General features: G+C 38.1%; 1 protein-coding gene across 2 annotated transcripts in view; it reads left to right on the top strand.

Moving 5' to 3' along the window:
• Nucleotides 1-25,770, top strand: part of Rab3c (RAB3C, member RAS oncogene family) — a 214,352-nt gene that overhangs the window by 174,354 nt on the left and 14,228 nt on the right. For both annotated transcript variants that reach the window (XM_013025246.1, XM_013025247.1), the window contains exon 4: nucleotides 25,494-25,618. In XM_013025246.1, coding sequence (XP_012880700.1) covers nucleotides 25,494-25,618 — 125 coding nt within the window. The remainder of the gene's footprint in view (nucleotides 1-25,493; nucleotides 25,619-25,770) is intronic.

Raw genomic sequence — 25,770 nt, 5'->3', positions numbered from 1 at the left:
CACTTGAACCACAGTGCCACTTCCGGTTTTCTGGTGGTTTATTAGAGATAAGTCTCCACAGAGAGAGGAAGATGGTGGAGGTACTGCATTGTTGGTGGGAATGTAAACTTGTTCAACCACTTTGGAAAGCAGTATGGAAGTTCCTCAAAAGACTCCACATAGAGCTCCCCTATGACCCAGCAATCCCACTTTTAGGCATTTACACAAATGATCACAAACAAGGCCATACTAAAGCTACCAGCACAACTATGTTTATCGCAGCATTATTTGCCATAGCTAAGATATGGAACCAACCCAGATGTCCCTCAGTAGATGAATGGATCAAGAAAATGTGATATATATATATAGATAGATAGATATATCTATATCTATCTATCTATATATACATTAGAATTCTATTTCTCTATCAGAAAGAATGACACTTCTCTATTTGTTGGGAAATGGAAAGACTTGGAAAATATTAAGTGAAGTAAGCCAGACTCAAAGAAACATAGGTCCTATGGTTTCCCTCATCTGCAATAACTAGTATATATCTACGACAAGCAGAAGAGGTCAAAAGCTATGTACATATGATCATATAACATGATGCTAAGTGAAATGAACCCCAAGATAGGGACACAAGAGGTTTTATCTTTGTTGCTGTTCTTTTTAATGTACTTATAATGTACCATGTGATTTTTTTTTTGTTTCTTTGTATGTTCTTCCCTCATGGCACAACCCCTGTTTTCACTGTGTTTGATTCCAGTGTCTTGCATCTTATATATACATTTTTCTAATTTGGGGAGGGGAAGGTAAATAACAAAATGCTGAAATAAGGATGACCCATTGTAACAATGAGATGTACGAGACAGTATGCTGTAAAAGAACTTTACAACTTTGCGGGAGAGGGGGGCAGATAGGAGTTGGGGAGGTGGAGAGGGAAGGGATGGTAGGGGGAAAACAAAGGAGGGGGTAACAATGCTCAATAGAAAATGTACTCATTACCTTACTCATGTAACTATAACCCCTCTGTACAGTATTTTTACAATAAAAATATGCAAAAAAAAAGAAGAGTCTCACAGACTTTCCTGCCTGGGCTGGCTTTGAACCACGATCCTCAGATCTCAGCCTCCTGAGTAGCTAGGATTACAGGCATTAGTCAACAACACCAAGCTAAAACCTATCTTTTGTTGTCTGTGTATTCACTAAAATTTCAGATGTCAATTTGGTTTTATCAGGTACATATTTTAAGTTTTAATTGTTTATTTAAAAATGACTATGAACTGGGCATCAGTGTCTCATGCCTGTAATCCTAGCTACTCAAGAGGTTGAGATCTGAGGATCGTAGCTAAAGCAGGTTAGGCAAAAGAATTCATTAGACTTTTATTTCCAATTGGCTGCCAAAAAGCCAGAAGTGGAGCTGTGGCCCAAGTTGTAGAGGGCTAGGCTTGAGCAAAAAAGCTCAGGGACAGCACTCAGGCCCTGAGTTCAAACTCCAGGACTGCCACAAAAAAAGTTAATTTGATAAATAGATAATGACTATTAGTTATTTTCATTCAGGACAAAGAACTAAATAATGATTTTGTTTTTTTCGATCCCCCATGAAAGAGGTTTTTTTACTTTTTCATTTTATGAAAGAAGTGAGGTTCAGAGAATTTCAATAATTTTTTTTCAAATTATTCAGCTGATCAGTATTGCTCTTGTGCTTTACTATACCAAGAAATCCTGCTGAAATTCTTGTGTCTCCCCAGAGCTTCTCCTTCACTGGGTCTGAGCGAACCTTGCTGACCGCACTAAGTGGACCTGATGTAGGTCTTCCTCAGATAATATTTAGAAATGCTTGGATGTGTCTCCCACTGTTCATCACAGCTTAAAGTTCAGGACATGAAAGAAGTCCCTGTATTGTGCTATTTCTATTAGATCACCTAAACCTCTAAATTCAGACTATAGGAAACCATGTCCCAAACTGTTACCCTGGCCTACAGGTTGACTTTCAACCAGAAATCTTCTTGATTATAATGTCTTAACTTAAACAGAGAGTACTGGAAATGCATAGTGAATTCCATTTAAAATGAAAGACCACTGTGGAAATTAATCAGAAAGTAGGAGTTGAAAGACAAGGCCCAAAGGAAAGTAAATGGATTTTATCTGTTTGTTGACTTTTTTCTAACTCTTGGTGATTTCCATAAATGATCACACACTCACCAAGAACTGAAGCTGCCCTGGAATAAGAAAAAGTCCCCCTAATGGGGGGTGGGGGTGGAGGGGAAAACAATGAAGACAGAAACTGGACCCAAGATAAGGAGAAAGAGAAAACATCTGCCACCACCATCAACTGCCCCCCCCCCAAAAAAAAACAGAAGAAGAAAAAGAAAAGTCTAAGGACTTGGGAGAACTTAACCACAAGCAAGCCTCATTAAACTTAATGGCATACAAGTTTAGTTCACCAAATACTTCGCCACTTTCTTTCTATAATCTATCATGTGACTACAATCACTTCCTCTAGAAAAATGACTCCTCTCCTCTCAGATCTGCAAATCCTCCAATCTGGCTAATCAATAATAATTAATTTCTCTTTCCTATGAATTTGAGGAAAATGTTCAAAGTAGAGATTTTAGTTTTTAACAGAGGATGAAGTTCCAAAATCCGCAGTGTAAAATTCCTTGTAAAATTCCTTGTTCTACGCTATACAAATACCTTCAGGTAAATCCTTATGTATAAGATTAAAAATGACTAGGACCATCTTTGAAGAAGGTGTTATATAATGCAGGAAGCACTTGTAGAAGAATGCTAACAGTTTCTATTTATTTATTTATTTTATTTTTTTGGGGGGGGGTCCGGTCATGGGGCCTGAACTCTGGGCCTGGGCGCTGTCCCTCAGCTCTTCAGCTCAAGGCTAGCACTCTACCACTTGAGCCACAACGCCACTTCCGGCTTTTTTCTTTTTGCTTATGTGGTGCTGGAGAATCGAACCCAGGGCCTCAGGCATGCAAGGCAAGCGCTCTACCACTGAGCCAACTTCCCAGCGTTATTTATTTATTTTTAAGTAAGTGTTTTATTGTGAAAATACTGTACAGAGTATACGCATCTTTTTAACATTTATTTTGATTGTATTGTAAAGGTGATGTACATAGTGATTACAATTACAGAAGCAAGGTAATAAGTACATTTCTTGTAGAACAGCATTTCCCCCTCCCTCATTTTCTCCCACTTTTCCTTCCCCCATACTTCCTTATCCCCCAAGTTGTAAAGTTCATTTCCAACATAGTGTCTTGTGAGTATCACTGTTGCTTTGGTTCACCCTTTGTCCCTTGTCTCACCATTTTTTTGTTCTCCTTCCCTTCCCAAATAAATGTATATATAAGACACAAGGTACCAAAATCAAAAATAGTGACAACAGGGGATAAACCAAAGTGAAAAAGAAAGAAAGAAAAAAAAGTAACAACGTCACAACACACATTAAAAAAGAAAACCTCTTTCCATACCTTTCAGTTCATTTCAATTAACATAATTTTATATGGTAATTTGTACATAGCTATTGAGTTATTGTGATCCTCTGCTAGGACTATCCTAGACATATACTAATTATTGCAAATGAGAGAAACCAGGGAGCCTGTGTTTCCTTGGGTCTGGCTTACTTCACTTAATGATTTTTTTTCCAAGTCTTTCCATTTCCTTACAAATGTGGGGATCTCATTCTTTCTGATGGAAGCATAAAATTCCATTGTGTATATATACACCACATTTTCTTGACCTATTCATCTGCTTAGGGACATTTGGATTGGTTCCATATCTTAGCTATGGTAAATAATGCAGCAATGTACATAGTTGAGCTTTAGTGTGGCTTTGTTTGTGGTCATTTGGGTAAATGCCCAGAAGAGGAATTGCTGAATCATAGGGAAGCTCTATGTTTAGTCTTTTGAAGAACCTCCATACTGCTTTCCAGAGTGATTGAGCAAATTTCATTCCCACCAACAATGCAGTAGCATTTGATGAGGCCCTTGCCAATTGTATAGCTAAGCCTCCAATCTGTGGGCTTTCTATTTATCTTACTATGTCCTTTGCCATTTGGCATGTCATGTAATTTCTCTGAGCTTCAAGTTATGGGTTATGATTCACTGCATGAAGTGATGAGGGCCATGTAAATAATCTAGTACAGAACCTGACTGATAGCAGGGATCTCAAGATATAGCAGTGCCCTGGCAGGAAACACAATCCATGCCAGATGGTTCATAGAAAGAAACTTTTACAAAGAGACTATTTACAAGACTGTTGACAGAGATAAGAAAATGGGTCAGGGAAGCACCTGCAGACTCACTGCAGGAAACCACTACTCCCCTCAGGGCTGAGTGAAGAGACAAGAGTATGAGCCATCTTTAGTCAGAGAACAAGCAATGAAGAAGAGGCCCACTGGAGCTATAGTATGGAGAACTCACTAGTCCCAGAGACACATAGAGTTTTTACCTCTTTCTTCTGCCATGTGACATGTACTGGATCTTTCAATTGCCAAAACCCATTGGAAACCACATGGGCACAAAGCAAGATAGAGTGAAACACAGAATGGATAGGGAAGGATGGAGTGTGCAGGAGGTATTCAAGAGTCACTACTACTGCTTACACTGGGTTACTAGAGACATATGCACACTCAACCAAGGTTTTCAAAACTGCAGGAGTCCATTTGGAAAGAGTAGCTTGTATTTAGTTCATAATCTCATTAATGGCTATTTGCCAAATCCAGTAACTAATTCAGGCTGAACACTGCTCCTCTTTCTCTCCTACCTCAGGATCACTAGTGGTTGTTGTGCATTTGACAAAACATTAAAATACTGTCTATATTACACACACATACATACAAATATACATACTCAGATATACTCAGATATAGATAGATAGATAGATAGATAGATAGATAGATAGATAGATAGATAGATCTAACTATATCCTTAAGAGAATACATAAGTTCCCCTAAGAACTTGACTGACAAACTGATCATGAGGAAATTTAGTGCTAAAGATTTTAAACTCCTTAGAAGACCAAAAAGGAGAAACAATAAATGAGCATTCAGCTCAGTATACATTGTGGCAGACTTGACTTCCCAATTACTCTTCTTCTCCCAATCTGCTTTCTTTGATAAGGGCCTCTCCGTAAACTGAAGCTTCCATTCATTTTAAAGTATGCCTTTCCCTTCCCTTCTTTCCATAGAGGTAGAAAACAGTCTGGTGGTAGAGATTGCTGGGTCTGTGGGCATGTAGCTAGGGCTGGCATAGGATGCATCAGTATGCATACAGTGAGTTTTCACACATAATCAGAGATGGTATGAGTAGATCATGAGAAGCTGTTAACCAGTTTAATTTGGCCAGTTTAATGATATTGCCACATTTGGATATGAAACATCTCCCAAAGGCCCATATGTTGAAGACTTAATCTTTTTTTTTTTCAAAACTAGTGCTCTACCACTTGAGCCACACCACCACTTCTGGCTTTTTCCGTTTATGTGGTGCTGAGGAATCAAACCCAGGTCCTCATGCATGCGAAGCAAGCACTCTACCACTGAGCCATCTTCCCAGCCCAAGACTTAGTCTTTTTTTTTTTTTTTGTCAGTTGTGGGGCTTGAACTCTGGCTTTGGTGCTGTCCCTACGCTCTTCAGCTCAAGGCAAGTGCTCTACCACTTGAGCCACAGCGCCACTTCCAGTTTTCTGGTGGTTCATTGGAGATAAGAGTCTCACGGACTTTCCTGCCTGGGCTGATTTTGAACTGTGATCCTTAGATCTCAGCCTCCTGAGTAGCTAGGATTACAGGCATGAGCCACTGATGCCCAGCAAGACTTAGTCTTTAACTAAGGTGGTAGGACCTCTCAGAGGAGAGCTAGTGAAAGGAAGTTAGGTCATTGGTCACAAGCCATTTGTCTCTCTATTTGAATCCAGGCTGCTGTAGGATGAGCAGCTTCCCTCTATTACATGTTCCCATTATGATGTGCTTTTTGGTCACTGACCCAGAAAGCAATGTGGCTAAATGATCATAGACTGAAACTCCTAAAATCATGAGCCAAAATAAGCCTTTCCTTTTTATAAGTTGATTTATCTCAGGTTTTTGTACAATAACACAAAGCTGACTAACTCAGGTATCATTTAGATCACTAAGAACAAGAGATAACTGTTTAACTACAGGCCTAGAGCATGCAGGGACTGGGAATTCTTGCGTCAGGTAAACAATATATCATTGTTTCTCTCCAGGAAAAAATCAGATTTAGAGATTCATTTGTCCTCTACTGCTACATTAAATTGACACTTTAGAGTCTGGTACACAGGATAAAGACTCGTATTATAAATAATAACCATGACTTGTCAAATATTAGTGTGGTCCAGGACTTTTAGATACTTTTGTTTGAATTCTCATACCTCTAAAAGTAGTTACTGTATAATATACAATTTAAAAATGAATAATTTATAATGAAACTTTTTTAGACAATACTAGCTAACATAAGGAAAAGGAAAAGTAGAGTAAAAAATAAAAAGTAGAGTTAGGATTATAATTTTTTCACCAGGAATGTAGTAACCAAATCAGGCAAAAATCATTCAGTGGATACTTAGAATATTATCACACGATGTAAAAGCATTACAGGATCATAGGTTGATTGCTAATTACAAAGAAAAAAATCCACTTATGTGGAAAAATGTGGCTGCAATTAAACAAGATTAGCATCATCAATGTTGAAACAGATTGACATGTGCCTGTGCTGTATGTAACAATAGGCCATCAACATAGTATATATAGTATTCTTACCAAAGTGTTTAAACTAATTTTTTTAATGAGGAAACATCAACATAGTATAGATAGTATTCCTCCTGAAGTGTTTAACCTAATTTTTTTTTTAATGAAGAAACAGACAATTCAGTCTTGGAGAATTCTAGAACTGGTCACAACTAGCTTAAACTATTAAAAAATATCCACAGCATGAAAAACACAAAATATAGGAAAAGTATTCTAAACTAAGAGTATGGTGGTTTAGTTGAACTGTGGTTATAGGTAAGACTGTGAAATATTTAAATGCCATGAAGGACTATAGTTTATATTCAAGTAATTCAACAATAACCATGAAGTATTATGGGAAGAAAATAAGTTGTATGGCAAAATCTCAACAATTAGTGAAAACTAGATAGGTTACAACTTTTTTTAACTTAATTTTATTGTCAAGGTGATGTACAGAGGGGTTTAGGTCTTTGTCTGTTGTATGGCTAGTGAAGATCTTCTCCCGATCTATGGGCTTTCTGTTGATCTTGCTAGCTATGTTCTTGGCCATTCAGACACTCTGCAGTTTCATGCAATCCCATTTGTCAACACAACAACAATTTGTGTAGCTTTGTTAAGAATGTTTCATCCTGGGCTGGGAAGGTGGCTCAGTGGTAGAGCGCTTGCCTTGCATGCCTGAGGCCCTGGGTCCGATTCCTCAGCACCACATAAGAAAGAAGAAAAAAGCCGGAAGTGGCGCTGTGGCTCAAGTGGTAGAGTGCTAGCCTTGAGCTGAAGAGCTGAGGGACAGTGCCCAGGCCCAGGTTCAGGCCCCACGACCGGACCAAAAGAAAAAAGACTTTCATCCTGTGGCAAGGAGCCATAGTGTTTCTCTTATTCCTTCCTGCAATGTTTTCAGGGTATCTGTGTTATTGCTCTCATTTCCTCATGACTTAAACCAGGCAAGGATCTCTTTTTTATGATAGCTGGAGAGCTGGTGGCGGGAAGGGGGAGTTGCTGTTTTCTCCATAACTTCCATCACAGGCATTTTCTTTAACAGAAAATATTTTAAATTTACTCAGTATCAGTACTTAAGGCTTCAAGTAAATTCTTAAGGAAAATGCTAGAACCTAAATTAATCGTGAGTTTAAATCATCTCTGCAGACAACAGAATTGCAGTATAAATGCTTGTGTGTGTGTGTGTGTGTGTGTGTGTGTGTGCACGCGCTAGGAAATGAACCCAGGGTCAAGCTAGGTAAATGCTGTACTGCTGAACTGAACCTGCGCTGTAGGAAGTAACTCTGAAGATAGGTTAATAGAGTTTAATGGGATCCACAATTATTCTTGGCTGAGTTACACTGATGAGACCTGAATGAAAAAGGACTGAGGGAAAGAATTATTCTGCAACTAATTAGCTTCGTTTCTTCAGATATCAGCTATTTAAGGAAACAATGCTGTATCTTAGCTGCTATATATGAAGTGGTTAATCATATGACAATATACTCAGTGAACTTGAAAGTATTTATCATAGATAATGCCAACTACATGTCCTTGAATTCACACAAAGCTGCCTGGACTCCACAAGTGAATGGTGTTTGCAAGTTTAGATTTCCTTTTATACCCCATGTTGCCACATCATGGGTAAGATTCTCATTTTAAATGTCTCTGTCAATATAACCAGGCATAGAAAAACACATTTTTTTTCTGGCAGCAGCTCCACTTCTCCATGTCTGGATGCCCTCTGTGTGTACCCTGCACTGTCTTTGAATTCTATGAATCGCTGACAGGAGCCAGAAATTTTTTTTTGGAACATATTTTGTACAGAAGGAAGAAAAAAAACGCTCTCGCAGTGGGCTGGTGGTGTCATTAGCAATTTTGTTCTTTATGGAGCAGGAAAATATAACCAAGGTTTTTAAGCCATTAATTCTATAGACTAGTACTTCTCTCCCACTAGGAAGCATTTATTTTCTCCTTCCCTGAAGATAGGTGTTTTTTAATGTTTAAGCAAATCCCTGCTGTGTCTTTGTCTCCCTAAGTATAATGAAAAAGCTGTGCTTCAGTGCCGCCTGTGGTGAGCACCGGGGCATGGCCTTGGCTGCCTCTCTGCTGCCGTGTCGAGGGTGAAGGACAGAAACAATCATATTCCATGGGGCACGGTCCACATTATTTTTCTAAATGGAATTCTTTAGCAAGCTTGAGGGGGGTGGGAATGAAAGATAAGGTAAATTGGCAGACATCGTCTGCAGGAATGAATGAGTCTTAGCTCTGAGTGAGCTTTGAAGAATCCTTTCATCTCTGTGGAATTGGATGCAACTGTGAAGTTTTACAGTCATCATTCTGTCATTCTTAGTGGAAGTATAACTTACACATCAATTTTGAGTCACTTCCTTCCCACCTGAAATGACAGATACATTTCTTATAGGTATTTTGCAACATCTATTCTCTTTTGCACTTGAGCACATTTCCTAGAGTCTACAATACAGCCAGCAAGCCCTAAGAACAACTGCAAAAGCCCAGCCATTTTGGGCGACCTGGCATCCCCAGAAGGGGTTTGGCTATAGGTACCCAGAGCGCGCTCTCACGCTCTTTCTCTCTCTCTCTCTCTGAAAAACTCCTGGCCAAAAAAAACCAAAAACGATACAAGTTCCTATTTAATAAGCCAGCAAAGCTAGGATGAAAGGTCTCAGTCAGAATTCCACATCACCTCTGCACCCCAGACCAAGGTCAAATTGGCATCAAATGGTAATGGAATGAAGAATGACAACAAAATGCAGTTTTTCTCCTTAGTGTAATCTGGAAATCTGGTGATGTGAGGCAGAGTGAGGCATGCAGCAGTGAGCTATGTGTATCAGTATAAAATGAGAACCAGTGGGAATCGGAAGTGTGACACCCCTAGGGAATCCGGGGCAAGGTGAAAACCGACATCCAGCCAATCACTGAAGACCAGGTCCTTGCAAGGTTTTTGAAATTTGGTAATCCTGATGTTCTTTCTTATTGGTTGACCTCATGGTACCAGTAAACAATTTATTTGTTGCTGAGTGCTGGTGGCTCACACCTGTGATCCTAGCAACTCAGAAGGCTGAAACTGAGGATTGCAGGTTGAAGCAACTCTAGGCTGTAAAGTCCACAGGACTCTTACCTCTAATTAACCAGCAAAGCCAGAAATGGAGCTATGGTACAAGTGATAGAGGAACAGCAACCAGGCTTTAAATTCAAGTTCTAGTATTCACACACACACACACACACACACACACACACACACACACACACATTGAAATGAATATCTCAATACTAAAAAGGGAGTCTTCTGTTTTGTGGCGGTACATCAGCCTTCTGGAAATGCAATGAGACCTGCAGGTCACTGGACCACCATTGCTTTGTACAATTGCAATGGTGTAATGTAACAACTTGTGATACTGAAACTACTTTGTCAGCAACCAGCAAAAACTGGCTGCAACTATGATAAATTCACTCACTCCATAGCTAAATCCTGAAAGGTTTAGTGGCCTCTGCGCTTTTGACTTTCTAGCTATGACTGCCTTCACAACTCATCCTGCATCATAACAGCAAAAATTGTGGAGCTACATTGTTTTCTATTCTCCATGAAGCAGCATCCAAACTGCATTTATATGGAGTATATGAAATTGTACTGACTACTTCGTTCCCTTTCAGTGAAGCATTAGAAAATATTTTCCTATGAATCATAAAAATAGTATTACTAAAATGTGACATACATTTAGAAGATCTTTAATATAAGACATGAAAAAATACTGTATCTAAAAGTATAAAAAACACCTTGTTTTTAGTTATACTAAACCTATCTGACATTTGCCAATACAGAAATGCTCTTCACCCTCAACATTATGAAATAGAAAGGTTTTTGTGTTGCGGCTTTTATTTGCAATTGATCATGTATTCCTTATTGAACAATTGAACATGTATTCCTGGGCCAGGCTAGAGTAGTTCAGGGCTGTAAAGGATGACAAATATACCCTCTGCCAGGTTTCTTTATTGCTTGTACTTATGAGAAAATGCATTTAGGGGCGTGGCCTTGTGTTCACATTCCCAAAGGACCAGAAAATAATGCAGAAATCTCACATGAAGAATTGACAGGAAGAAATATCAGCTCATGTTGCCATAGGAATGATGATGAGTAGCCTGGTACATTTTAGAAATCACAACTGCTCTTAGAACTATATAATTAACACATTCATTCAATCTGCTGCTGAAATTATGCAGCCTGAAAATTATTTGCTCATCTTCTGTGGTGGGCTAGAAATCTCACAAAAGGATTATTCTAGAAGAGTAGAGAAGCAATTACGTGCATATAAGGATAGGTAGTGAATTCATATAGATCTCGATCACAGTCCTGTATTGGATGATATGAAGGATGATTTGCTATAACAAGATGCTCTTGAAACACAAGGCTAAACGATGCGAAATCTACTGCCTGCTTTTTCAATAGCATGACTAGACAAGGCTAGGAAAGTCACTCAGGGATACATCTTCTCTTCCAGTTTGCTGCAGCAGTCTTTGTAAAGGTGCTAATCTCATCTGCATAGTGGAAAGAGTTTCTTGGCCATGTTTATGCAAAATGGGGCATAAGAGGCAGCTAACAGAGCCTTTTCCTTGTAGGTGAGCAAGACAAAATTACTTTTCATTATACAAAAACTTCATTGTCTAGAGGTTAGGCATATAGCCATACCTAATGATGTGAAACCTTGACATGATGTTTTTGTTTTTTGTTTTTCTGGGCCATGGGGCCTGAACTCTGGGCCTGGGTGCTGTCCCTCAGCTCTTCAGTTTAAGGCTAGGGCTCTACCACTGGAGCCACAGTGTCACTTCGGGCTGACACGATGTTTTAGCAGGTATCATGGGAGAGGGAGGACATGGAGGAAGAGGAGACTGATTGGACATGACAGACAGTAGTCTATTCTCTGACTTACAGGTCTTCATACTGAGTCTTATTCATATTATTTTTAACCAGGCTTCTGATGCCAAAGCAATAGGCAGGCAAGTTCCACTTCTGAAAAAAGTTAACAAAGTAAAACCAATTTGCTACACTAAGCTGTGACCTTAGGTTTTGCTTTTCTTCTAATGAGATTGCAAAAGTATTCCTTTTTTATTTTTAGCAGTACTGGGATTTGAACTGAGGGCTTTGCATTGTCTATCAGTTGAGCCACACTTGAGTCCTATTTTCATTTTAAAGACTGACAGAAATAGAGAGTGGCTTTTAGTAGTCTGTAGTCAACTACACTTCCATGGAGGTGTGCAAAAGACCCCACCTATTCTGACAGAAATAAATTTCCTAACAAAACCAAGTCTATATCTATAAAAAAAAAATCTATGTCAGTCTGGTTTGTAATGTCTAATCTACTTCTGCAAGTTATCCAAGACTTTGTTAGTATAATTTGCTGCACGCTCTTAAGTGGGATTAATTATATTGCCATCAAGCTGAAAAACATAAATTTTCCATAGAAAATAGTTAAAGCATCAAGACAATACACCTCCAGCAATGAGTTTTGAAACAATTCAGTCTGTTCTTTGGGCTCTTTAAGGATATTAAATTCCAATGAACTGAAAAGATCTAAATCAAATTGTTCTTTCTCTAACTCTGATTATCCAGCATTTCTGAGTATAAATTCTCAGTAACATGTCCTGAGCTTTTTTATTTTGCATGTAAATTCTCAGTAACATGTCCTGAGCTTTTTTATTTTGCATTTCTAGAATGGCTAGCAAAAAATATCTAGTCATTTTTCTTGTTTTTCTTTGCTTCTTGTGCCAGGAACCCTGTGGACTTTAATCAGGCTTTAGAACAAAATGCTTCTCTCCAGTGTGATTTGCTTTCCTGCCTCCTCCCTCATGCCTCTGAACTTGCATATTCTAGGAATTACTAGCATTTCATTTGGATTTCCAACTCCACAGGCAACTTCCCAGCCAGGGAAGAGGTATGAGCAAGCTACCAATGATGAAATCAAATCATATGTTCACAGTTGCTTTTTTGTATCCAGAGAAAATTTTTTTTCTTATTTAGCACCATTACTAACACATCTTTTGCACTTTATTTGAAATAATGGTAAGTTTAAGAAAGAATGTTAAGAAAAAACTGATTTAGCTTGAATACCACAGGAGACACTGTAGTGTCTCTGTGCGTGTGTGTGTGTATGTGTGTATGTATGTGTGTGTGGAGACACTGTAGTGTCTCTGTGCGTGTGTATGTGAATGTAAGTGTGTGTGGAGACACTGTAGTGTCTCTGTACGTGTATGTGTGTATGTATGTGTGTGTGGGTATATTCCTTTATGTGTACTCATGCATGTGTTTGCACATACCAATAAATGCTAGCAGTCTTTCAGAGAAATGCTTATAACTCACTTTAATTTTCCTTCTTGAAGAAATTACTGAGCCAGATATTTATGATTTATGCTATAGTTCCTCTACCAAAAACAAAATAAGCTAAAAATATGTGTTATCACTTTGGTGCTAATAAATACCCAATTATAGTATCTTATTTGACCATTACCCTATTCTTCTTTTATACTACAGTATTTGTTGATATACACTGTATATACTAGAAACTGTAATAGTTTTAAAAAAGTCAAATTGAGAAGAAGCAAAGGTCTTTTTATTTTTCTGAATTTTAAGTGATATAGGTATCTAGAGTTTCAGAAATAGAATGATCTATTTTCACCAAATTATATTCATTCATTCAGTCATTTACTAAATATATACTGGAAAACTATTAAGTACTTTATAGGATACAAAGAAATCTGAGACATTCTTCCCATTTTTAAAAATCAAACTCCAGCCAGGCGCTGGTGGCTCACACCTGAAATCCTACCTACTCAGGAGGCTGAGATCTGAGGATCACAGTTCAAAGCCAGCCTGGGGAAGAAAGTCCCTGAGACTCTTATCTCCAATTAACCACCAGAAAACTGGAAGTGGCGCTGTGACTCAAGTGGTAGAACACTCAGCTGAAGAGCTGAGGGATAGCTCCCAGACCCAGAGTTCAAGCCACATGGCTGAAAAAAAAAAATCAAACTCCATAATCATGGTTCAAAGCTAGCCCAGGCAAGAAAGTCTATATGAATCTTATTTCCAATTAACCACCAGAAAACTAGAAGTGGAGCTGTGGCTTAAAGTGGTAGAGCATTAATTAGCCTTGAGCAAAAATATAGCTCAGGACAGGGATCAGGCCTTGAGTTCAAGCCCATGACTGACAAGGAAAAAGAAGAAGAAGAAGCAGGAGGAGGAGGAGCAGGAGGAGGAGGAGGAGGAAGAGGAAGAAGAAGAAGAAGAAGAAGAAGAAGAAGAAGAAGAGCATCTTTACAAGAAAATAAAATTTAAAAAAATTGCAAGCCATTGTGAAGTAAAAAGCTGAATCCTCTTGCTGTCAAATATTTCTGTTTCTCCGTCTGAACCCTTAATAAAATTTGTATGTGGAAAGTATAAAATAAATAATAATTATTATATTTAAAATTTTAAATTTAACTTATTACATTTATGTTTTTCATTTTAAAATTAAAAGTCAAATGAGCATTACAGAGAAGAGGTATTATAAGAAGCAAGAAGATAGGAAATATCACTTGAGCAAGACAGAACATGAGCTAGGGGGGTGGAAAAATAGAGTTTGAGTATGCAGGTGAGAGAAGGATAATATTCCAGACAGAAGATGTAGGAAAACATCCCAGTTAATCAGTGGTGCTTGTTTGGAAACCAAACATAACATAGAGAAGAGAGCAGTAAGAATAAATACCACTAGGAAGGCCATGTGAGTGCTCAGTCTGGTGAGGACTGATGCTCAAAGGTTGAGGAAGGAAGATGCAACTCAATGTGAAGCTCATCACCCAGAAACCTGGCTCCTCTACAGGACTGTGGAAGGGAGGCTGGTCAGGAGGGGGATGACCACTGGGAGTCTATACAAGAGTCCATATACAGCCGGGCGCTGGTGGCTCACGCCTGTAATCCTAGCTACTCAGGAGGCTGAGATCTGAGGATCACGGTTCAAAGCCAGCCCAGGCAGGAGAGACCGTGAGACTCCTATCTCCAATAAACCACCAGAAAACCGGAAGTGGTGCTGTAGCTCAAGTGGTAGAGCGCTAGCCTTGAGCTGAAGAGCTGAGGGACAGCGCCCAGGCCCAGAGTTCAAGCCCCACCGCCGACAAAAAAAAAAAAAAAGAGTCCATATACAGCCAGAGACCTAACTTTTTCAGTTTAATTTCAAAAGTGTAAAGATTTGGATTTCTAAATCATATAGCTCTCTTATTTTTCCCTTACTTCTTTAGATACCATGAACATAGCTCTTTATATCCAACAAATGCTGCAATGGAAGGAATGAGCGTATTTAATCCTCTGGATCAAATATTTGCATATAAGTGATGAGTGCCAACTCTGAAATGAAACTCTCTGGATTTGTACTCCACACCTCAGTTTATTGTCTGTATAATTTGGGGGCAAAATACTTAAATCTGAACCTCATTCCACTCAATAGTAAAATGAAGTTACCATTAATCCCATTGTATTACTATTTTGAGTATTTCAGTGAGACCAAACATACAAATTTTGTAGAAAGGTTTGTAATACAATGAAGTACTTAGTAAATTTTAGCAATTGAGATTATTCCAAGGAAGAAAAAAAACCAAGCAGCCCAAGAGTCAGTTTTAAGGGAACAAAGAGTTTGAGTGAAAATCTATTTATATCAGACATAGTGATTAAATGATACTTTTTTACAAATCTGGAAAAACCACAAAAATAAAATTAAAATATTTAAAATTGTTCTTCCTAGTTGCAGACCTGTGTGGCTCCAAAAATCAGGACCAACATTTTATTGTGTGTTGTTTGATATTAAAAAAATATTATTCCCACTCCAAATCTCGATCACTTTGTCAATGGAGCTATATCTATAATAACTAGGTGTTGCTTACCGCATTTTGTTTCTTTAAAACAACCTAAGTATCTGTCTTGGTTTTACTTGTACTACTCAAACTCTACGCCATAGGACTAAGACACAGCTCATTGGATGTATGATTATTTGAGGGGGAAAAAAGCCAGCTGGGCACATTAGGTTATGTTCATAGTCTCTGTTACTTGGGAGACTGAGAGAGTAGGATCCCTTGGGCTCAAGAATTCAAGGCAAGCTTTGGCAATAATGAATAAATGAACATCTAAGAGCAATTCCCAGAGGAATACCTCTTCTCTTTCTTTGTCCAAGGAGAAGCCAAGTACTTGAAGATGAAATTAAAGACAAAAAAAATAGATATATGTCCCACAAAATGAAGTAACATTTCTAATCAAATTACTGGAGTATTCCCTCTACACACCTACACACACACACACACACACACACACACACACACACTTTATTATTTTAGGTTAATCTGGTAAGTAAACTCATAAAGCATATCTCCTTTCTTGCTTTCTTTTTTTTCTTTTTCTGTTGGTCATGGAGCTTGAATTCAGGTTCAGGGCCGGCACTGTCCCCGAGTTCTTTTGCTCAAGGCTAGCACTTTATCACTTTTAGCCAGTTTTTCCAGTTTTCTGGTGGTTAATTGAATAAAAGTCTCACAGTGACTTTAAAGCCCAGGCTGGCTTCAAAACGTGATGCTCAGATCTCAGCTTATACACCTGAGCCACTGGCACCCAGTTCATAGGGCATATCTTATGTTGACAGGTAGTGAGACAAAGTGACCCAAGACTTCTTTCCAATTTCTAGTTTCTTTGACTTATAATTCAATTAAGTAATTTATAATGAGATGGATGATAGAAGTAGTTCAAAGAGAGGTACTTCCATTAGTTTGTATTTGATCTAGACTTAAACCTAACCATCTTAAAAAGATTTTTGTTCATTACTTTGTTGCACAGAATATGCTTCTAATTGAAATGTTATGATACTTAAAACATTTCTAGCCATAACCACAGAGGATGCCATGGTTTCCCCAAGTGTTACCAACATAATGCATCTCCCCTGCTTTTTTAACTTAGCATTTCACCAGTATGATTCAGAAAATTTCCATTTGCACAACAAACAGCTCACTAACCCTAATTCCATGTGCCAAATTCAGTTTCAATGGTCTCTTCTTCCCTTTATTCACTATGTGATGATTATTAATATGAGATGATAATGTTGCTAGCTTCTGTAGCCACAGAAAGCCTACTGTAAGGAATGGCAGAGCAGAAACCCAGCTATTTGACATACCCAGGCAACACAGATAGCTGTGTATGAGTAGAAGAGAATAGTAAATGAGACAAATACCCTATTTTAAGTTGACATATTTGCTCTTGACCAAAACTTGTTTCATCTCCGATAACAATAAAAGGACATCCCTGGAGAACCATGGCTATTTCTAAAATGCTCCTTTGAACTTCAAAATAGCACTAAAGAACTTGTGCTTGCAGACTCCTTAGAAGCAGATATTTGATGAAAGAAAAAGGGAGTTCTAGTTTTGAAAGCTCTTTATTTCCCAGGAAAATAAAATACTAGAATAAACACAAACTAACAAATGAGAAAAATATGACATTGAATCACAGTATATTTTATTTTATTTATTTATTTATTTATTTTGGGTCCGGTCATGGGGCCTGAACTCTGGGCCTGGCCGCTGTCCCTCAGCTCTTCAGCTCAAGGCTAGCGCTCTACCACTTGAGCCACGGCGTCATTTCCGGCTTTTTTTTTGCTTATGTGGTGCTGAGGAATCGAACTCAGGGCCTCAGACATGCAAGGCAAGTGCTCTACCACTGAGCCACCTTCCCAGCCCCCTCATAGTATATTTTAAAGTTAACGATTGGTAGGAAAAAATGTGAGAACTGAAAATTCTAAAAATAAAATAAAAATTAACAACTTCGTATTTGTCCCTAATTGATCTTTAAACTTGAAAATGAATGGAGATGGTTACCCAAAATCTATATGGTGAGTTCCTAATCCTCAGTGTGATGATTTGTGGGTTTATGCCTTTTGGAGGTAATTAGGTTTAGATAGACCCCCTGCCATTGTGAAGTTTTTGCCCTAATTAGAAGAAATGAAAGGAAGACAGAAAGAGAGTCAGAGAGATCTTCACCATGTGAGGATCCATGAAGATCTTACCTGTGCAAACTATGAACAATCAACGTGAGCTGATTCTGCAGGTACTTCACAGACTCCAAACTGAGAAATATCAGTTCTTACTGTGTAAGCTCCTCAGTCTATAATATTTTGGTAGAACGACCTGAGCTGTCTAAGACATGTTTCATAATCGTTGCCAAATTTCACTAAAATGAATCTAAATTATGTAAGTAATTCAGAGCTTATTTAGCTAAATAGTAGCGCAACAATTATAAATTATGAGAGGAGAACTTCTAGTTTATACCTACTGACAGGCCACTGGAGGGCAGAGGCAGCCGAGAAAAGCCACTTCCTTTTATACACCACCTGTCCCAATTATATACCACCTGTCCCAATCATTCTTAGGGGGCACTAGCCCGAAACTGCTCAAATTCGCAAAACAAGTTACGGGTGCTAAAAGTTCTTGCTGACACCAGCCATATAATCCCTGCTACAACCCGAGTCTGTGCGACCTCTCTGATCTCAACCAAGAGTTCGCCCGGGGAACTTCCCCCAGTAAACTTTTCTTTCTTCACCTTTACCTCCTCCTGCGTGTTCTTTCCTCTCCTCAAACCTTACACCTACTGTACTATTTGTTGTTCTTCCATTTTAAATGGCCTGTGACAGTTGAAGGCCCCCCATCATAGTTTGAGAAACAAAATAGTATACACTTTTGTGATATACATAAAATCCACAAGCTGGAGCTGCTTAGTAAAAACCCCAGAATGAAAGACCAGCCACCCCTCCTAGGGAAGCCAGCGGGAACCTCGGCGGGAGGTTCCTCCTCTTGCTAGTGCCTCCTGTTGGAAACAGCTGGCAATGCCTTCTAGCAGGGCCAGCCCTTGCCATGCACATACACAGCATAGCCCAAGAGGCAGGAAACAAATTCAAGAGCAAATAAACAGATGATTGTGCATAGAAAATACTAGGAAGGAAGCTGAGCACTTGTATTGGTCCTCTCCCTCTCTCCTTCCCCCCACTTTTCCTTCTCTCTCCTCCTTACCTCTCTCCCCCACCTTCTTTCCTTAGAAATGATTCTGGCTTTGGGAGGAGGGTTTTGCTTTGTTTTCATTTGAAATCCAATCATTGCTAGATAACATGATCCGTTCAGGAAACGTGTTGATATTGGACAGTTTTTCCTGAAGTAATCAAAGGGCATGTGTATATGTCAAAAATGGGTGCTAGAGTTACATAAGTAAGGTAAGGAGTACATTTCTTTTTGAACAGTGTTACCCCCTCATTTTCTCCCACTTCCCCACATCCTCCCCTCTTCCCCAAGTTCCAACATAGTGTTTAGTTAGTATCATTGTTCATTGGTTTACCCTTTGTACTCATTACCTTACTTCTGTAGTTGTAACCCATCTTCACATCACCTTTACAATAAAATTTAAATTAAATTAAATTAAATAAAAAAGAATGCTAATACATGCAAAGCAGCACATTCTATTGTACTTGTTACATTTCTCATATCACTTGTAGTTTGCTTGCTTCCTTAGTTAGATAGTGGATTGCTTCCATCTCCCCATAACAACAGTCATGCCAATGGCCTTTTCCGTATTCAAAGAATACAGTTAAATATAATCTTTCTAATCAAGTTCAGATTAAGACTAACACATACTTGGAGAATTGGAGTTGGACCTAGGTTTGATGACCACTTCTATCAGTGTGATAAAGTGTTGTAGGAAAAGTGCTATGATTTCTGTGCACAGCCTTCAGCTGGGCCTATTACAGGCTGAATTTTTAGATGTAAGAGCACAAGGACTGAATATCAATTGTTCTCTGCAGCCAAGGGCAAATGGCAACTGTCGGGCTTGCCCTTTTCATATTTTCTGCTTTTCTGAGGCCAGAGTTCTCAGCAAGGACAAAATCTCTTTGCCCTGTTAATTTTAAAAACACTGTCATTTTTAAAGGTTAGATTTTGTGTGTATCTCTATGTGAGGGGAAGGAGAGGCAGAAGAGGGAGATTATATAATCATTCTGTTGACAATCAATAAAAATGTTATTAAAAAAACATTTAATAGAGAAATTACAAAGGCAGATAGAAAGCAGATCGCTCTGGTTCCTTCAAATCCGTTTTATCAGAAGAACTTGGGAAAGTATGGCAGTGTCCAGGAAAATTCATTAGTTGGCCATAAAGTTACTCTTCCCTTGCCACCTGGCCTTCCATAGGTGAGTTCGTTCCTGGGTGTGTTATTTCCTCATTATATCTGGGCTTTCCCTGATGGGTAGAGAACTCTTACATTTCTTTGGAAAAAGCTGTGAGACAGTTGGAAGACAGCCAGCAAGCACAGCATGATCAGGCCTGGGGGACAGGGACAAAGCACCAGCAGCATACCTCGTACCTAATTCTGTATTTGTAATCTGTGCTTCTTTTTTCTTACGATGAGTTTTAACATTTTATTAACGTTAAGACTCATCAAACTGAAACCACCACCCATAGTGTGTGGAAATGCAGAATGTGTGGAAAAATTAAAGAAAATAATAACCTTGTATTTGAATTGGAAGGAGAGAGGGTAAAAATGAGATTAAACCTAGAAAGGTATATGCCAAGGTCATTGAAAGGCTATTGGCTACACACTTAAAGTTTACTGCCATCCTGAAAAGTCAGTGTTAAAGAGAATAAAAAAAATGAATGCAGTTTAGAAATACTAGCTCCCAGAAAGAAGAGGTTACTATTACAATCTGAGTTTCAGTGAGTTAGAAAAAGCAAGTCCTATGATTTTTCATACTTCATTTTCCCTACCCCCATATACAGCCAAATCAGACTATAGAACACACTTGCTTTTTCTAGATCATTGGGGCCCATTTTGTAGGCCTTATTTTCAAACATTGTGACAAAACAAGAGTCTATTATTCTCTGTGAGAAGAGGACAGACTCATAGGAAGTTACTTACATAACTAGACTAGGAGAGAATGAATATGTGTGTGTGTGTGTGTGTGTGTGTGTGTGTGTGTATATATATATATATATGAATTTGATTTATTTACATCTCACCAGACTTCAGTTATTTTATTCCATGTAGAATTTTATAAAATATCAAAAGTTTTTTCATTTCCCTGTGTCCCACCCCATCTTTTGTGAAACTCTACTTTTGTACTTGACCAGATTCCGAAATGGTGATAATTTTGAGATTAACATGTATTTTCAAGGATGTTTTGGGGTACCTTTGTTTTAGCTAAGTGTCAGGTAAATGATGGGTATTTTAGTAGCTTCCATCTGCTACTGGTAATGTCTGAGAGAACTGCAATTTGTCGAGTAACCATGGTGACCGTCTTATGGTTTCTGATTCCATTAATCTTGTGGAGATAGAACAGTAAATCCCAAAGGATTTTTTGCTGTGATTCAGAAATAAATCATATTTTCACATGTATATTATTTGTTGACAGTGACCTTCTTTAAATGTGTAAGAAGAAATTGTACTCCTTCTAATTAGTTGATTGGAAATTCATTCTTCAAATAAATTTTACAAGACACAACCAAAAAGAAAAAAAAGAAAAAGTAAATACATACAAATGCCACATGAAAGGGAGACTTATTCAACAAACATGTTCTATAGTCCTGGTAGATAAACAGAGGAAGGCTATTTACTCTCCACTAAAAATTTACTTCTGTCAGGGAAGTTGGTATCAGTCAGTGGTAGAGCAAGTGCTTGGTATGCACAAGGCCCTTCCATCCCCAGTAACCCTTTCTCCCTCCCCCCCCAAAAGGAACTCGTTATCTACAACATTAGCTTAGAGATATGAATTGAAAACAAAATTTTGAAGTTTTTTAATTTTAAAAATCCAACTGTCATTCAGATTAGATTATAAATATTTAAAAAGATGAATTGAATGGTATTTGAGAAGTAAAACAGCTGTATCCTCAAGCTGGGATTAATAATGTGTTCTACTTATAAAGAAATGTGTGCAAATTAAAAAAATAAAAGTAGTGTGTCCTGATCTAAAATCATATCTGTCCTATGAGAGGAGTAAGTAGTGTGCCAGCCTCATTTTAAAGATGAAAATAGTAGCATTTAATAGTAGCTTTCTCTAAAATTGGCTAAATAAATTGTCATGCTCCTATATTGGAAGGAATGAGAATCAGATTATTATCTATGAACATTCTGCTAATCTAAATTCATAGTACAAAATGTAGATTAAACATGCAAACCTTTGAGTCTTTCTCAACTTGTGAGTCATACATCTTCATCTGCATGTTTTCCTGGCTTAAGGGAATAACCTCAACTCCTGGATTGACCAGGTCTTCATGGTGAGAGAAATACCAAGTACATATTAGTGTTTTACAGAAGCTAAAATGCACAATTTTTCCTGTTATATTTCTGACATAAGGATGTGTTTTATCAATAATAGCTTACTGTCCTCACTATGCAGCAATACCAAACATTGCAATGTTTGGCAAGGGATGCCTGCTTATATTATTGTTACTTCAGTTGGACTATACAACGGTTGGTATATGAGCAGGAAGTTTTTAAGTATACAGAAAGGGATATGAATTTGTAATTTAAATGATGGATTACTAATAAGAATATCTGTTGTATAGTAGTGACTATACATATTTTCTTGAAACTAATAAGGTAGTACCATATGGGACTCACAAGCTGATAAAGTATATACCTTTACTATTGAAACAGGTGCTTATAGATAGATAGATAGATAAGGTGCTTATCTATCATGAACTAAGCAAAAAAAACTAAACTGAAAAGAATTAATGAATCATTCAAAATACATGAAAGAAGTTTTAAAACGTCCAAAAGCTGAAGAGACTAACAAGTATGTTGAACAGTATTATGACATAGTTTATTTTGCTCTATTGTTTCAGTCTTCATCATTATAAGATTAAGTGTTACTATATCATTTATGGCATCTGATCTTACCAGCCCTTGCAATGCCTAAACCTTCCCCTGCTGATGGAGAATAGCCTGCTGAGGTCCAGAGCAATAGAAACCAAAGCCATATTAGGAACACTTACAACCCAGATATTAGTCAATTCTGATGGCAAATGCCATCACCTCAACACAGAGGCCCCAATTTCTATTCCATTGAAAAGGAAACTAGTCTCCATTGGGTCTTCAAGCTTTCAAGATAATGATTCATTAAAATTCTATAGTAATTGTAGGAAAAGTCTATTTTATATTATTTTCTTGGCAATCTTGAAGAGACAAGTAGGTTATATCAAAATACTTGTTATGTGAGAACAAATGGGAAGGAGGATAGTTCTGATAACTTCATGGCTAAAGAAGACATCTTCTTGTTTTTATATATTTCTATATAAATTGTTATGGAACGGTGGATGTTGTGAATGGGAAAATGGAAAACCTATAGGAGTATTTTCAATACCCAATGGGACATTAAGTCCAAGGAACTTAGATACCTCTATCTCTAATGATAAAGTCAAGAATTGAATTCTATTCTATTAGCTGGGTGAAAGGTCACAGACCAGCAAGTGAGTGCTGAGTTTTGTGCCTTCTTGAACTCAAGGTCATTGCTTTCTTTGAGTTTCCAAGAGTGTAGTACAGTGTCTAGGCCAGAGGAGTACTGCATTTGTCCTAGCAAACATTTTTCCATAGGAAACTCAGGAATCCATGTCATTCACATCCTGCCCTCCAAGTCCTTCCTTTGGTAACTGTGACACTGTTCTACTTTCAGCCGTGCTACCTGGATTTGAATGCTCCATTAACAAGAAAAGGCCTACGGTCTTTTCAAGTATTGGTTTTCTCTGGCTTACGAGACCTATCGGAGCAGAAGGATAGATGTTTTTTTAATTTACATGAGGAAATTTAATCAGATTTCAGATCCTTCAGATAAAGACATTAGTATTTAAGATTTAAATTATATCCAGATATGAGATATGTTTTATTCTTAAATTCATCATTTTTCATATATTCCACCCATAAAATATAATGAGGAAAAAGTAGTTTAGAATCTGTCTCTTTTTAAATCCAGTCCATGGATTCGTGCCAAATCCCACTGTTGCTAAAGGAATATATTATTGACTATTAGAATTAGAAAGGTTTTATCTCTCACACGTTCCTTTTTTTTTTCTTCCTTTCTCTCTCATACATTTCTAATAAAACGTGCTGTGACTCCTGGATGTCGTGAGCACATCTAGTTGAAAGTTGTCCTGCTACCATTTCAAACGATTTACCTTTTATTCTGTCTTCCCATGGAGAACAGCTCAGCTCTGTTTTCTATTAAATAGTCCTGGAGGACTTGTCAATTGTTAGGAAAATCAACCCCAGGCCTTTTTTTTTGTTTTTGACACTTTACAAATCTATTCCTTCCAACTTTAATCATTTGTTTAGCTTTCCAACATCTTTCTCCTGGACACCCATTGAGCACATGTCTCTCCCTTCGCTCCTGGAACTTACTCTCAAATAACAGAAAGGAAGGATTCAAGACCACAGCTTCCTCTCTAGATGACAACACATTAGAACTTTACTTCTCACACTTCGAGTGAACAGTACTGAAGTGCTAAGGGATTTAAAACCCAGGCTAGAGAAGCATACTGCTTGGATGTGGTTCCACTTTACTAGCAGTGTGAGCTTGGACAAATTATTCTATTTCTCTGTGCCTCGTTTTCCTTAACTGTAAAATGGGAACAACTATGTCCTCCTTGAGTTATTCTAAGGATTGAATTAGTGTGACACACATAGTATGACACACATAAAGCACTTAGAACAATACCTACAAATAATAATTATTATCTCAGTTAGAAAAGCAGAAGTTGCTTATTTGTGTCATGACCCATACTGAAAGCTTATTCTAGATTGCAGGTGTCCTGTTTCTAAAATAGCTCCCCACTCTATTTTTGTATTAGTTAACTGAAAACTTTTTGTTAAAAGATATAAGGTGGGGCTGGGAAGGTGGCTCAGTGGTAGAGCGCTTGCCTTGCATGCCTGAGGCCCTGGGTTCGATTCCTCAGCACCACATAAGCAAAAAGAAAAAAGCCGGAAGTGGCACTGTGGCTCAAGTGGTAGAGCGCTAGCCTTGAGCTGAAGAGCTGAGGGACAGCGCCCAGGCCCAGAGTTCAGGCCCCCCGCCCGGCCCAAAAAAAAAAAAAAAAAAAAAGATATAAGGTATGCTAGTCTCTAAGGTTCCTTTTTTTTTTTTTAAATGTCATTACCTCAGAGTCCTAAATCCAATCATCTTATCTCTTTGTTATCGTGGAAAGAGAAAGTGACTTTTTGCTTTCACTTGCAAGTAGATCTATAAGTTAAAATCTAGAAATAGCATGACTGTCTGTAAATAGGGTAACTAACCATTTTAGTTTGCCAAGAAATGAGAGGTTTCTTAAGACATGCAATTTTTACTGCAAAACTTGGAGCACTTTTTACAAACCTGGGTGGTTAGCCAACTTAGCACTGAAGGTAAGGAAAGCAAGGACAGAACAAAGAGAAGGTAAATAGTACTAGCCTTACCAAACACAACATAATTCTTGGCACAACACTATGTTGCCTTTTTTTTCCTGGAGCTGTGGATTGAACCCAGTGCTTTGCATATGCCAACCACATGCTCTACTGAGCTATACTGCATCATGTTGTTCTGATTTTTTACTTATAATCCCTGCTGAGAACCTAAAGGGTAGAAATGTACTGAACTAATTAATTCTAAATGTCAGGCATTGGGACTTCACTTTTTGTTGTTATCATCATCCATGGGATGATGCTCTGTTTTCCTCTGATAATTTTGTGCTTGTTATTTTTCTTTAGGTCAACTCAAATCAAAACATACTCTTGGGATAATGCCCAGGTTATCCTGGTTGGGAACAAATGTGACATGGAAGATGAACGGGTCATCTCAACTGAGAGAGGCCAACATTTAGGAGAACAGCTCGGTAAGTGATTAAGAAACATGAAAGTGTTTCATGATTATCCGTAACACTAAACAGTATCCCAGCTCTGTGAGGGTGTGTGTGTGTGTGTGTGTGTGTGTGTGTGTGTGTGTGTGTGTGTGTGTATACTGAAAAACAACACCCCTCCCTAAGTG

Source organism: Dipodomys ordii, unplaced genomic scaffold (genome assembly GCF_000151885.1).
Source record: "Dipodomys ordii isolate 6190 unplaced genomic scaffold, Dord_2.0 Scaffold83, whole genome shotgun sequence".
Classification (NCBI taxonomy): Eukaryota; Metazoa; Chordata; class Mammalia; order Rodentia; family Heteromyidae; genus Dipodomys; species Dipodomys ordii.
Note: the sequence above shows the minus strand (reverse complement) of the source record. Positions and strands in the feature narration are given on the sequence as shown.